The sequence below is a fragment of the Lepidochelys kempii genome, chromosome 1 (genome assembly GCF_965140285.1).
Source record: "Lepidochelys kempii isolate rLepKem1 chromosome 1, rLepKem1.hap1, whole genome shotgun sequence".
NCBI lineage: Eukaryota > Metazoa > Chordata > Testudines > Cheloniidae > Lepidochelys > Lepidochelys kempii.
The window spans coordinates 152,664,361-152,680,088 of NC_136380.1; the positions used below are offsets into that span (position 1 = coordinate 152,664,361).

Genomic DNA, 15,728 nt, shown 5'->3' on the forward strand with positions numbered 1-15,728 from the left:
TTGTCTCTGTAAAATGAAAGTGCCAACTTCTAAAGCTTAGCAAACCAATTTCTCAAACCCAACAGTGGGAGACAGAGCATATTGCCTTTTAGGAAGACTAGAAGAGGGTTCTAAAAGATATTTGCTGCATATCCAGACCTTTTCTGAAGTTATATAAAATTGTTACCCTCAGATCAAAATAGGGCAGGAGGAAATTCTTCAAGCTGGCTATTGTTTGCAAACTCCTATATATAATTCCTTTACAAACACCCTGGCATGGAAAAGTTATTTCAGGAATGCAGAGCACAGAATGCATGACAAGTGGTTTAAGTGGCTAGTCATGGGTAAGTGTTTTGGTAGAAAAGAGGGAAGAAAAAAGGGGCATTCACTCTCCTCTAAAAAGAACAGGAGTACTTGTGGCATCTTAGAGACTAACACATTTATTTGAGCATAAGCTTCATGGGCTAAGCCCACAAGTACTCCTGTTCTTTTTGCGGATACAGACTTACACGGCTGCTACTCTGAAACCTGTCACTCTCCTCTAGTAACTCCTCCCCATTTCACTGCGATGTTTTTCCCCTAGATGCACATAGTGGGCTCCCATTACAGAATTAGAACTATGCATAAAAACCAGGGCAGAATTTTGCCTTAAATATTTACCTAGTATGCAAATAATGTAGATTACATACCTGTGTAAACTAAAGTGTGGTTTCTCCCGCAAGCAGCAAGTTTAACTTTTTCTGGTTTTAAAGCTATGAATTAAAGTCAGAGAATAAGTTTACAAACAGGTTGATAGTTACATTTGTTTAACAACATTTTGTAATCTGAATATAGCCATCTGCTCTTTTCATATTTTTACCAGCAGCAGGTAAACTTACAATATAAACTGAACACTCTAAGATAACTTTTCTCTTTATTTCATAAGAATGTGTCAATCAAAATCACCCCTTGGTAAACAAAAATAGAAAGATTCCCCAAATGCTTGTAGCTGTCATTCATATTAACTGCATGAGTGCTAATATTCCAGTCAACCAGAGACCACATCTTACCATGGTAAGGTAACCCTCAGCAGAATGCAGCAAGTTGTACTGGCGACTATATGGATGGCACTTGCTCCAATTTTCAGTACTTAAATGATGTTACTAACCCACTATTTTCCTTCTCCCTCCATTTTGTGTCCTTATAATCACCCATTTCTGTTGCCTCCTACTCCCCTAACTTTTCACCCCCACATACCAATTCTCTATTGTTCTTCTCTCCCTCTGGCTGTCATGTTCTATATCACCCTCTCAACTGGTCACATTAACCAGCGTAATCACCAGCTGCTAGTGGCAAGCCTACTGTGGGCTAGTGCCCAGAATAAGCGGTGTGGCTGCAGATAGCAACCTCTCTTTACACCCACCACCGTGCACATGCACCCAGCAACACACTCATTCTTCCTCTATCCCTCCCTAGTGCTTTTGAAGTGAAAAACTGGACCCTGTGTGGGGGAAGGGGCTAGTCACAGGGAAGTGTTTTCGTAGAAAAGAGGGAAGAAAAACGGGCATCCACTCTCCTCTAGTAACTCCTCCCCATTTCAGAAATAGAGAAAAATATTTATCCGTGTGACCTCTCACCTTCTCTCTACTTCCCAATTTCTGCCCCTACAACCTATTTGCCACTTATCCTACTATCCTTATTACTGTTTCTCTCTACCACGTCCACACACCCACTAGCAATACACCCATACTCATTCAAAACTGATTTGATTTCCCCCAGCACTCAATCCTGCCACCCTAGGGCATCTCCCTCCTTTTTCAGACCCTTCTCAAGCTCCCCACAAACCAACCTCCACCAGCTCCAAAACATCTCCATCCTGCCAGACTGACGGTCCTTGCACTTTCTACCCAGTCACTCCACAGCTCAGACTTACCCCCTCAACTCTGAACCCTCTCCCACCCCAGGCTTAGAACTTTCCCACACAAACACAAATCCTCCCTGCTCTGGACCCTTTTCCACCCAACACCCACTGACACCATACAGTAGAACCTCAGAGTTACAAACACCAGAGTTACGAACTGACCAGTCGACCACATAACCTCATTTTGAACTTGGAGTGCACAATCAGGCAGCAGCAGAGACCAAAAAAAATGCAAATACAGTACAGTACTGTGTTCAACGTAATCCACTAATAAAAAAGGGAAAGCACCATTTTTCGTCTGCCTAGTAAAGTTTCAAAGCTGTATTAGTCAATGTTCAGTTGTAAACGTTTGAAAGAACAACCATAATGTTTTGTTCAGAATTATGAACATTTCAGAGTGCTCGTAACTCTGAGGTTCTACTGTACTCAGAAATCGCCATGCTTTTCCGAGCCCTTTTACTTGTTGCACCTGGAAAAAAAAATGGAAGTACTGTGGGATCACAGAGCATATGCAGAAAACCCTACATTCTGCCTCTTTTGGGTATGGAGATTATCTGAATTAGCTCTTCAGAAGCCTGCATTCTCCCCATATGTACCTCCTCCATCTGCTGTGTGCCATCTATAGCCTGTAAGGCCAGGAGTATCCCCACAGCAACCAGATGTATGGCACCTCGGTATATCAGCCCTGCTACACAGTGCCTGTAACATGGCTGACAGTTTTGGCATTACTGATAAAGTTTACCCTCACTTCCCCACAAGGATCGTCTGCTCCTGGGCAAGCCCAAGAAGGCACTTTCTCAGGATTGCAACAGCAACATGCTACGACTGCTGCTTGGCCCCAAGCAGGACTTGAGCAGGGAATTGTTGCCATCCCATTCCATAGCCAGCTGTCACCATCTTGGAGTCACCACGAGTCCTTTCCACAGCTGGCCACTGCCAAGGAGAGTGAAGAAACTGTCCTGTCTAGCCCTTCTCCCAGCCCTCCCCCCACTTCCTAAAAGAAGGAGCTCTGTTCTGGGCTCTCCTCACTCTTTCCATTGCCAACCATAGTCTGAGAGCAGAAGCAAAGGGAGAGCTCCCACGCTATCTTAGCCGAGGCAAGAACCAATCCCATATCCTCACATGGCTGTTGACAGAGGAGGTGAAGATCCCAGTGATCCTGCTCTCCCCTCTGTCGTCAGCCTGAAAAAGGTAGAAGGAGAGGAACAAAAACAGCAAAGGGCTCTGGAAAGATGTTTGGGGCAGAATTGACTGATTCCTGGATGAAAAGGGTTTGAACAGACTGAATAATTTGTATTTGATGATGGGCAACTGAACATATCTGATGAGAGAGAGGAAGGAAGTTAATGGATTTGATGGTGGAGAATGATGTACTGATAATAATGGGGTGAACTGACAGAATAAATTTTTTGATGGGGAAGGAATTATTGATTTGTTAGAGAAGGTAGAGCTGGCTGGGAGAAACTGTAAGAGTTTGTGATGGAATGACAAATTCCATAATCTGTAAAAGTGCCTGGGTATTTATTTCATTCCTTCTTTATTTAATTATGTGTATAGTGGGTGTGGGTGAATCCATTAATGGCTCTGCTTTTTTGGGATACCTTCAGGTATTTCTCATATTTGCTCAAAAAGTAGTAGGACAGATAATGAGACGGTCTCGGTCAGGGGTTGCATTGGCAGAAGGTTACATATAATGATATTAGAGAGACAAAGTGGGTGAGGTAGTATCTTTCATTGGACCAACTTCAGACCTGACGAAGAGCTCTGTGTAAGGTTGAAAGCTTGCATCTCTCACCAACAGAAGTTGGTCCAATGAAAAATATTACCTCATTCACCTTGTCCCTCTAATATCCTGGGACCAACATGGCTAAAACAACAATGCATACATATAATGATACTCTCTCTTGCTGTCTAAGCACCAAACAGCACTTCAGAGATCAACCGTTCAATAACTTCCCTGCACATGGAATGGAGTTGGACAGAAACAGATGACACTGAATGGGAATTCTTAACGGGTATCCAAAAAGATCAGATTCTGTGTATCTTGAGTAGTCCTCAAAATCCATAAGACCTAGAATCGTGAGGTGACGGAAGATCAAATAGGGACCTTGTATTTAATTTGGAAATTGATACTATAAATCACTTTTTCATCAAGCCATCTATCAAAAAGCCAAAGAAGAAAATAAGACAAACCTTTTATACAAGTTGGCTTGTTGATAGTATTCTTTGTTCCTAGTCCTAACTGGCCCCAGTTATTGCTGCCAAACATGTAAAGTTTACCATTTCCTGCAAAATAAAGACATCAGTCGGAACTCATAAAAGTGTTTGAATATGCAGCAACTTTACAGAAGACCATAATTAAGGATGGCCATCAACTCATGGCACACAATAAATTAATTATTATTAAAGCTTTTTGTAAGGGAAATTATGAATGAAGTTAAATATTCTTTATTTTACAATTAAATTGTTTAACACTATTTAATATTTAACTAACAGACTATTTTCAAAAATATAGTCAATTACAATACACATGGACGGAATTGAATTTTTTCTACAAATTAACATCACAGGCTTGCTGTGTAGTTGGTCAGCCACAGTTAGTAGTCAGAATGGCTTTAAAAAAAAAGGAAAAAAAAACACCCTTGTTTGTGTCATGGCTGCGACAGCCTTCTCCATAACAAAACAGTTTGCTTTGTTATCCATAACAATTTACTTTGTCTCAATTGTCCACATCCTAAAAAGTGTCTGAGACTGTTTTGTTATGGACAACAATTTGGCTGTGGTGAATGCATTCTTGAGGCCAAATTCTACACTTTTGATGATTTTTTTTGGCAGATCTTTTCAGTAATATCAGCCAAATTTTAACAGGCCACTGTACACAGACATCTGCCAGAAAACCAGCACTCAGAAGAGGGCACATAAGGCAGAAGTTGTTTATTTCAGTTATAGTTTCCCCTACATACACTATTGATAGGCTGTTCCACAGAACCTCCATGACACAAAATGGAGAAGTATTCTTGGACAGGACCTATGGATTAAGAAACACGGTCTCTCTGCATCTATTTACACAGCAACAGTATGGACACGTGAACAAGCAAATAATTCTAGATAGGAAAAATGAGTAATCTGTGCAGGTGACTGATGAAAGTCAGAATAGGGTGCATATACTTCTCCCACATTTACATGCCTGCATTTTGTACAGTTTATACAATGTCCAGATTTTGGCCCTATGAAAGCACAGTAAGAGGTTGTTTGGGGGTGGAGGGTTGTTTGTTTTCTTTCGGTTTAGTTTTTTGTGCGTGTCAAAATTTTCCCTGTGATTTCTACAGACGTATATGCACAATTTGGCCCGTGGGAGAGATTTTCCAAATTTGAACTTCTGCAGAACATTGTCTGTATTTAACTTATATAAATATGGCCACATATTGTGTGGGTTCCTCCTTGAACATGTGTCTGCCGTATGCCTTGTTCCCAGAAGAGTGTGTTCTCCTGTGAATTAGATTTAGCATCTGGATGTAATATTTACCGAAAGGATATATTAAAAACCTCTTACATTCAGACAGTTCTGTAAGCCTACAATGTAAAAGCTATACTACAAAACTTAGCTAAGAAATAATGCCAGAATCACATTTTTCAAGAAATTAGTAGACGAGTTTTTCATTAACTTTACAGGCTCAATCAGTTTACAAATAGACAAGTGATTTCAAACAATAGATCCATAGATTGAAGATGGAAGAGTAGCAGATCAACAATTTGAAAAACCTAACAGCATCCTTTTCAGACACATATGAAGATTAAACAGCTCCATTTGACCGTTTGCTTAATGCTGAAAACATTTATTTTTTTAAATGGTGATCTTGTGTAATACCATGGACCAAATTTAGCAAAGTTGGCATAGCAAGGTGTAAATTACAATACCTGCTCTAGCAAAGTTCCTTGTATACAAGGGTATGTCTACACAGCAGCTGGGAGGGTATGTCTACACAGCATACATGTTCAAGCTCTGCTGGAGCTAGCATGCTTAGAATAGCAGCGTGGCTCTGATGGCACCGACAGTGGCTCTTGCTAGCTGCATGAGTACATATCCGGGGCCAGGGAGGACTGTAATCAGGTGGCTAGACCAAGCTGTTACCCTTGCCACCGCAGCCACAGTGCTATTTTAGCATGCTGGCTCAAGCAGAGCTAAGACAGCTGAAAAGTCAGTTGCCATGGCCGTTCTCTGATGAACCCCCATCTGTCAGAGCTTTATGGAGCTTCAGCAGGAGTGCACTCTGCTCCTCCTATTGGGAAGCACTGTGAATGAGTATGTCTACACAGCAGCTAGAAGGTGTGAACTTCTGCCTTAGCCGCCTTGACTGTTAAAACCAGCACAGCTCACATCCATGATCCCGCATGTACACTCACCTAACTTGCAGCTGTTTTGTGCTTCAACAATCTGGTTCCCCAGTGAAGGTTTTGAGTTTGGGTTACAGAAACTCTGACTTTTTCGAAGTGTATAAGTCAGTCATTTTTCATTTTTGAAGTACATAGCAAAAGCACTTATTCTACATTATAAACATATAGTTTTTAAAAGATTTTTAACATCATTGTACAGCTTTAAAACCCACATAATTCTTAACACACAAAGCCCGAAAACAACTGTTGGGAAGGGTTGTTTTTTTGGTAATGGTCACCCTTTCCCAATGTAATGTCTTGCCAATAAAGTTAGAGAAGAATAAAAATAAAAGTTTAGCTTATCAGAAATGTTAAGTGGTAAATACAAACTATTTAATAAAACTTCCACAACTTGAAAAAATACTTTGAAGTTTTGGTCAAGTATAATTAAATCGCAGTATCACTGTCTCTGAAGTTAGACTGGAAAAACCCTGCTGTGCAGTAAATACTTTGAAAAATGTGTTGTAGTGAAAAAACAGTCTGTTATAAAGGCATAAAAGCATTTTCATTGTTAGAACACTTGTTTTTCACAAATCCCAATTACCCAACATACAAACGAAAAGCAGCCTAGCATGGGGACAGACAGGATATTCTCAAACACCTATATAATGAGAAAACATTTAAGCAACACAGAAGTAACAAGGGGGAACACCTATTTCAAACGTCCTAGGGTGGCAGATGGGGAGAATTCTACCTCAGAATAAAAATCCACTCTGAAAATGCATCATGAATTTTTGGTTTCAAAATTCCATTTCCTATTTTTTTAATGCTGGCATTTACATGAGATGAACTGCCAATATATTTAACTGACATGATCGCCAATTAAACTGTAGTCTCTTTTGCATTAGTTCAGACAGGACTCTAATTCTTTGTTGGTTACTGCTACTAGCATTTCAAAGAATCAAAAATGAGATTTTTATTAAAAGTGTGTTTACTATGCTCCATCAAAACTTTTTCTGTGTTGTTGTTGTAATTTACCATAGTAGTAGTATCATTTATTAAAATGTTTAGAGTTATTTTCTGTTCACATATGATTTATAACTCCAAAAAGTTTTAATTTTAAACATATAACATCTTGAATATTAAGTTTCAGATAAGGATTCATATTGACCTTTGCTAGTTACATTCAGCATTGCTTCTCAAACAAAAAACAACCCTCCAGGTTCATTTTCAGTTCACGTCCTGATTATCTCCACTACATAAACTTTCTCTATTTAAGAATAGTTATTAGACACTGTCAGTGTCATAAATATAAAGGGAAGGGTAAACCCCTTTGAAATCCCTCCTGGCCAGAGAAAAAAATCCTCTCACCTGTAAAGGGTTAAGAAGCTAAAGGTAACCTCACTGGCACCTGACCAAAATGACCAATGAGGAGACAAGATACTTTCAAAAGCTGGGAAGAGGGAGAGAAACAAAGGGTCTGTGTGTCTATCTATATGCTGTTTCTGCCGGGGATAGACCAGGAATGGAGTCTTAGAACTTTTAGTAAGTAATCTAGCTAGGTATGTGTTAGATTATGATTTCTTTAAATGGCTGAGAAAAGAATTGTGCTGAATAGAATAACTATTTCTGTCTGTGTATCTTTTTTGTAACTTAAGGTTTTGCCTAGAGGGGTTCTCTATGTTTTGAATCTAATTACCCTGTAAGGTATCTACCATCCTGATTTTACAGAGGTGATTTCTATTTACTTCTATTTCTATTAAAAGTCTTCTTGTACGAAAACTGAATGCTTTTTCATTGTTCTCAGATCCAAGGGTTTGGGTCTGTAGTCACCTAGGCAAATTGGTGAGGCTTTTTACCAAACCTTGTCCAGAAAGTGGGGTGCAAGGTTTTGGGAAGTATTTTGGGGGGAAAGACGTGTCCAAACAGCTCTTCCCCAGTAACCAGCATTTGTTTGGTGGTGGTAGCGGCCAATCGAAGGACAAAGGGTGGAATATTTTGTACCTTGGGGAAGTTTTGACCTAAGCTGGTAAAGATAAGCTTAGGAGGTTTTTCATGCAGGTCCCCACATCTGTACCCTAGAGTTCAGAGTGGGGGAGGAACCTTGACAGTCAGTCTCAGTGTTCTTTTTCAAGTTGATTTAATTCATTTTGATAGCTGGGGGGGAAGGTCCTCTCATAGATCAGTAACTGGTTAAAAGTCAGGAAACAAAGGGTAGGAATAAATGGTCAATTTTCATGGTGGAGAGAGATAAACAGCAGGGTCCCCCAAGGATACATACTGGGATCTGTGCTGTACAACATATTCATAAATGATCTGAAAAAAGGGGTAAACAGTGAAATGGCAAAGTTTGCAGACGATAGTTAAGTCCAAAGTTGACTGAAGAGTTAAAAAGAGATCTCATTAAACGGGTGACTGGGAAACAAAATGGCCGATTAAATTCAATGTTGATAAATGCAAAATAATGCACATTGGAAAACATAATCCCAGCTATACCTACAAAATAAGGGGGTATAAATTAGTTGTTACCAGCCATGAAAGAGATCTTGGGGCCATTGTGGATAGTTCTCTGAAAACATCTGCTCAGGATACCAGGCTAGATGGACCATTGGTCTGACCCAATATGGCCGTTCTTATTTTGATCCAATACTGTCATTATGCACCAAAGACTCATTCATGTGGGGCATCAGGCATCTCCTGTTTAGTGTGCACTGGGAATTAAATTCTGAGACTTCAATGGGAATGAAGGCACTCCTTCAAAGAACGGGGGGAGGGGATTGTTTGTTTATAATACTACCAAAGACGTGAAACTAAGCGATACATTTACAAGCCGTGTATTAAAAACATGTTCCTTAAACTGTGTTGATACTAACCTGTAACAATAGCAGTATGTTCATCTCCACATGACATATACAAAGGCTTGTCATTTTTAAACCAGAACTTGCTAGGAATATTTTCGGCAAATTTGCTTTTTCCAAATGTGAAAACAGCACCGGATTCTAAAACATAAATAAGACAGTTTCAGTATTAGTGCAAATTAGTTATACCTCATTTATCCAAAATAGTAACTTCCCATTAATCCAAGCATCCTTTTTATTTTCCACCGTCTTTTCTTATTTCTTTAATTCTCTTCAAGATCTGGTGGTTTCTCTCAGTCAGCTTCCTCAAGGCTACCATTTTTAGGATCACATTTTCTTCCCTCCATTCCTTCCTAGTCTCATGGGCTTTGCTAATAGATTAGATACAGATGTAGATATATTTTTCTTTAAGAATATAACTAAGTTCTTTTGTCCTTTACCACTATCCTCTAAGAAATACGGCAATATTGCCATATGTAAGAGGGCTTAAAAAAAATGAAAAATTTGACCCAAAAAAGTAAAACACAAAAAGCTCAACCTGAAAGCAGGCTGAGACAAAAAATAATAATCTCACTTACGTTTACACTTGAATTCAAACAGGTTTTCCAAATTGGATTAGACAGAGACACTGAAAAGGTTGACAGGCTCCAAATCTGACCACTCTTCCTCACTCATCTGAAAAGATACATTTGCTCTAAAAACTGCCCCCTAAAAGCAAGACTCTCAGCCCTTGAAAACTAGGGCTGCCAAAACCAACTTCCATTTTAAAATTATGATCTTTAAAAAAAAAAAAATCCAACCCTGGAGATCTTTATTTTTTACACTCATAATTCTTCCCACTTTGGAGAAAAAAAGAATCTCAAGCTTATTGTGCTACAATGGACATATAAATTGAAGGATTTGCCCAACATCATGCAGGAAGACTGTGAAAAGCCAGAACCAGGACCAGAACTCAGATCTCCTAACTGTGAGTCCTGTGCTTTAACCATTACACCATTCTTCCGCAAAAAGAATTTTCATTGTTTTGAAAAGTGAAAGCCCTATACATACAAAAACACACACACACACCCCTCATGCCTATACACACACACACAGTAATGGATGAAGTAATGTTCATGGCTATTCCTGTAAAATACTGTCATATAGTTCTAGAGATATTGCTTACATTGAAAATTAATAAATGCAATGCTTTCTATTATGCTATTCTCCCCGACATTCCCAACTTTGTTTCTTAGCTTCAATTTCTAATGCTCAACATTTAAGTCTTCTTAAAGAAGTTTTCCCTGTACTTAGGAAGAATATGCTTACTTTACACATCATTTTGTTCAGGAGACCATCCAGAACTGCATCTGCTGCCCACAGAGCTTTGAGATTTTCATAGCTTTCTCTACTGAAAGCTAGCATTAGTGCAGGAGAATGAAAAAATGGGGAAGGGGGTCCAGTACCCACCTCCACTACATCTGACAGCTCTACCATCGCTGCCAGCTCAGAGCTCCAGGGGCCCCACCACCTGTAGCAGATTGGAGCTCTGAGTCCCATCCCCCTGGCAGCTGGGACCTGCAGGGGGCCCCCACCACCCATTGTGGCTCATAGCTCCAGGGCCCCGGCAAGCTGACATTTTCAGCCCCAAATGTCCCAAGACAGAAGCAGAAAATGTTACAGAATACATGACTTCCGTAACATAATCTTAGCCTTAATTATAGATGACAATTTCCTAATTCAAAAAATGTTGCACCCAGTGTGGGGGAATTCATGATTAGACTTTGTCTAAACAGAATAAAGAGGAACTGATCACAGAACTAAAAATTAATGGTAGCTTAGATACAAGTGATCATGACTTGATCACAATTATAATGTTCAAACAGAATAAAGTCCAGACCAGTAATATATATACTTGGTGCTTTAATAGGGCCAGTTTCACAAAGCTGAAAACAATTATGAGCCAAATCAATTGGGAGGACAAATTTAAGGACATTTAAGAATCGTTTAAGAACACTTTACGAGAGGCCCAAAAAATCCACAAATTGAGGAAGAAGGCCATATTGATTTAAAAAATGACCGGGTTTAGACAGGAAGTGAAGGCAGCTATAAAAAAAAATGTAAGTATAAAACAAATGGAAGAACGGGGAAGCTGATGGCAATACATTTAAATCAGAAGTTAGGGATTGTATAAAACTGATAAGGGAAGCAAAGGTACGCAAGAAGAAATCAATGGCCTGCAGAGCTAAGGCTAATAAGAAGGAGTTTTTAAAAATATATTAGAAACAAAAAGAATTCTGAGAATGGTACTGGTCCATTACAAGATGGAAACGGTAGAATTATCAATAATGCAAAAAAGGCACCAGTGTTCAATAAATATTTCTGTTCTGTATTTGAGGAAAAAACAGATGATATAGTTTCATCACATCATGATAACAATCTTTCCATTCCACTAGTATCTCTGGAGGATGTTAGACAGAATCTACTAAAGTCAGACGTGTTTAAAACTTCAGGTCTAGATAACTTGCATCCAAGAGTTTTAAAACAGATGGCTGAGGAGCTCTGGGGAAGTTCCAGAAGACTGGAAGAAAGCTAATATGTCAGTTTTTACAAACATAAACGGGATTACCTGAGTAATTATAGGCCTGTCAATATGACATCAATCCCAGCCAGGATAGTGAAATGGCTGATACAGGTCTCTAATAAAGAAATAAGGAGGGTAACATACTTAATGCAAATCAATATGGGATTAGGGAAAACAGACCCGGCCAGACTAATTTAAGATTTTCTTTATGAGATTACAAATTTGGTTGATTAAAATAGTTTTGGTGTAACAGACAGATTTCTGTAAGGCATTTGACTTGGTACCACATGAAATTTTGATTAAAAAACTAGAATGATATAAAATTAACAAGACACACATTAAATGGATTAAAAATGGCTAACTGATAGGTCTCAAAATGTGATTGTAAATGGGGAATCATCATAGAGCAGGTGTGTTTCTAGTGGGGTCCTGCAGGGATCAGTTCTTGGCCCTGTGCTATTTAACATTTGTATCAATGATCTGGAAGAAGCCATAAAATCATCACTGGTAAGTATACAGATGACACAAAAATTGGGTGGTAAATAATGAAGAAGACAGGTCCCTGGTTCTGAGCAATCTTGAGCGCTTGGTCAACTGGGGGCAAGCAAACAATATGCATTTTTATACAACTAATGTATATACCCAGGAACAAAGAATGTAGGCTGTAGGTACAGGATGGGGGGCTCTCTTGTGGGAAGCAACGACTCTGAAAAAGATGTGGAGGTTCTGGTGGACAACCAGCAGAATGTGAGCTCCCAGGGTGATGTTGTGCCCAAAACTGCTAATGCAATTTTGGAATGTATAAATAAAGGAATTTTGAGTAGGAACAGAGAGGTTATTTTACCTCTATATTTGGCACTGGTGCGACTGCTGCTGGAATACTGTGTCCATTTCTGGTGCCCACAATTCAAGAAGGATGTTGATGAATTGGAAAGGGTTTTGAGAAGAACCATAAGAATGATTAAAGAATTTGAAATCATGCTTTATAGTGACAGACTCAAAGAGCTCAATCTATTTAACTTAACAAAGAAAAGGCTAAGGGTGATTTGATTACAGTCGATAAGTATCTACCTGGGGAATAAACATTTTATAATGGGCTCTTCAATCTAGCAGAGAAAGGGATAACATGATTAATGGTTGGAAATTGAAGCTCGACAAATTCAGACTGGAATAAGTTTAACAGTGAGAGTAATTAACCACTGGAACAATTCACCCAGGGTCCTGGTGGACTCTCCATCTCTTGCCACTTTTAAATCAAGATTGAATGTTTTTCTAAAAGATATGCTTTAGGAACTATTGTGGGGAAGTGCTGTGGTTCGTGTTACACAGGAAGTCAGACTAGATGATCACAATGGTCCCTTCAGGCCTTGGAATCTATTACAAGTATCTTTTTTTTACTATATCCACAATGCTACTCTTGAACTAATAAATATTAACCAAAAGTGTGGTCTTAGTTTTTGCATTTGTCCCCCTACAGAGAGGTGTCCATTTTCCATGTCATTTGGATATGCTTAGAGTGATGCCCTTGACATTAATACCAGGGTAGAAGTGTCTGCCAAGCTGAATAGTAACATATTTTGTTCAGTTAAGAGCCCTATGGCTGAATATATATATATACACACACACGCAGTAAAAACTTTTTTTTCCCAGCATGTTGGGGGAATGGGGGTTGCCAGTAAGTGAAAAATGCCAGTTAACTAAGAGGTAGGCAGTTTGGGTGCAGCAGGAGTGCAGGGCGCAGGCTCTGAGAGGGAGTTTGGCTGCAGAAGGGGGCTCGGGGCAGCGGGTTGGGACATGGGAGAGGGTGCGGGGTGCCGGATCTGTGGGGCACTCATCTCAGACGACTCCCCGCAAGTGGTGACCTGTCCTGGCTGCTCCTAGGAGGAGGCATGGCAGACTGCTCCACACACTGCCTCTGCCTGCAGGCTCCACCCCTGCAGCTGCCATTGGGCGTGGTTCCCAGCCAATGGGAGCTGTGGAGCTAGCACTCAGGGTGGAGGCAGCACGCAGAGCCACCTGCTGTGCCTCCACCTAGGAACAGCCGGGACAGGTCGCCACTTGCAGGGAGCACCTGAGGTGAGCGCTCCCTGGATCTGGCACCACACACCCCCTCCCGTGCCCTGAGCCCCCTCCCCCACCCAAACTCTCTCCCACACCCCGCATTCCACACCCACTCCCACACCCCAACCCCCTACCAGCCCCAAACCAACCAGACTATAAACCGGAATTTCAGTGAAGCTTTCTGGTTGGTGATGTGCCAGATAAAACAGCTTTTACTGTATTCTCAATACAATACATACAAAAAAGGCAGAGGGAGTCACAATTTGCACTGCATCGGGTAATTACATCATAAAACACACATACTTTTAAAATTTATTTGATACTAAATTTAGCAACTTAGTAAATATCTTCATATTTCCCAGGATAACAATACAGCTTGTAATACTATAACAGGGTTCAAAAAAAGAACTAGATAAGTTCATGGAGGATAGGTCCATCAATGTCTATTAGCTAGGATGGGCAGGGGTGCAAAACCATGCTCTGAAGTGTCCCTAGCCTCTGTTTGCTAGATGCTAGGAATGGGTGAGAGGGGATGGATCACTTGATGATTACCTGTTCTGTTCATTCCCTCTGGGGCACCTGGCATTGGCCACTGTCAGAAGACAGGATACTGGGCTACATGGACCATTGGTCTGACCCAGTATGGCTGTACTTAATACATAGTAAGAATATGCAGATATTTTAGCTCCAATTGACATTATTATAAAATGTCATAGACTAAGCCACATTCTTTAGCAGCTGGAAAATAGTCATGATAAGATTTTAAATGTGTTTTATTAGTTTCTGGGGGCAACATTTTCTTTGCCTAAAATCTTTTTTTCTTGACTGAACACATTCTGTACATGACAGCAGTTGCTCTGCAACAGACACTTTATTTTGTCATTTGCCTGAAAAAAACCAAACCCATAGAATAAACAGTTTTATATGGAATTACATAAGGAACACCATACCAGGAGGGTCCAATGGTCCACCTGGGCTGATACCTTTCTTCAGTAGAGGCGAGTGTGATGCTTCTCAGAAAAAAGCATTAGAAGACTAAATCCGTATGATTGTGTGCTACTATGATGGGGCTGGGGGTGGAGGGCGGGGGCCACTTGCATGTAACCTCAGCCCGCAGTTCTCTTATGATCTGTAGCATGAAAACCGATAATACCTAGCACTAGTGAGGATAAAAATGAACTATCTGTACTAGGCGCTGCAACTCTTGCTAGCTCTCAAGAGGCCAAAGCGTGGCCCAAATTGCCCAAGGTACAAGCCAGACATTCAGCGGGGATGGGACACGCACTTCGAGCAACAGGCTGCGCAGGGGCCCCAAAGAAACGTGCCAACCCCGGGCCCGCCCCGCCGCCGGCCCGGCCAAGCCCGGGGCGAGAGAACTGGGGGGCCGCAGCCGGGCTCGCCCGGGCCCCGGCGCCGCCGGCAGCCCCCAGGGGAGGGCCACTGTGGGTCCCGCCCCGCAGCCCCCGGGCGGCCCGGACACGGGAGTCCGGATCCTTCCGCGGAAACACTCAGGCACCGCAGCGCCCGGGCGGGGGGTTGAAGCCCGGGGGAAGCCGAGCACGGGACGGAGCCGCCCCCGCCCCGGGGGCGCTTTGCTCACACAGGGGCTGCCCGCGTTTCGGGGCGGGCCGCGGCTGGGACACAGCGGACGAGCGACCCACACCCCGCAGGGACCCGGGAGACTCACCGGGCACCGGCTCCTCCGCCTCCCCCATGGCGGCTGCGGGCGGCGGGGGGCGGGGGCGGGTCCCGGAAGTAAACAAACCTCCTGCCACTGGCAACGGGAGGCGGGGCCCGGCCATAGAGAGCCCCCGCGCGCGCCCCCTGCCGGCCGGGGCGAGCCGCAAGCGCGGCCCGGCTCGGCTCGCGGGGCGGTGGGGCGGGCGGGCTGGTTGCAGGGTTTTCAGCCCTGCTGGGCTCTCAGGCCAGGTCTTGGCTGCCCCGTGAACCCCGGCTCCCAGCCACGTGCCTGCCCAAACCTGGCTCCTCTCCG

General features: G+C 41.9%; 1 protein-coding gene across 12 annotated transcripts in view; it reads right to left on the minus strand.

The window, feature by feature from the left end:
• LOC140916595 (X-linked retinitis pigmentosa GTPase regulator) overlaps nucleotides 1–15,489 on the minus strand; it is a 92,930-nt gene extending 77,441 nt beyond the window's left edge. For 5 of the 12 annotated variants that reach the window (XM_073358269.1, XM_073358318.2, XM_073358273.1 and 2 more), the window contains exons 1-4: nucleotides 15,423–15,478; nucleotides 9,127–9,252; nucleotides 4,073–4,165; nucleotides 669–731 (exon numbers count right to left, since the gene is read on the minus strand). In XM_073358269.1, the coding sequence (XP_073214370.1) occupies nucleotides 669–731; nucleotides 4,073–4,165; nucleotides 9,127–9,252; nucleotides 15,423–15,450 (310 nt within the window). In that variant the 5' untranslated portion in view covers nucleotides 15,451–15,478. Of the gene's footprint in view, nucleotides 1–668; nucleotides 732–4,072; nucleotides 4,166–9,126; nucleotides 9,253–9,689; nucleotides 10,216–10,419; nucleotides 10,440–11,719; nucleotides 11,790–15,422 lie in introns of those variants that run through there. The other 7 variants (XM_073358291.2, XM_073358298.2, XM_073358305.2 and 4 more) reach the window with 7 other exon arrangements.
• Nucleotides 15,490–15,728: the final 239 nt, after the last annotated feature.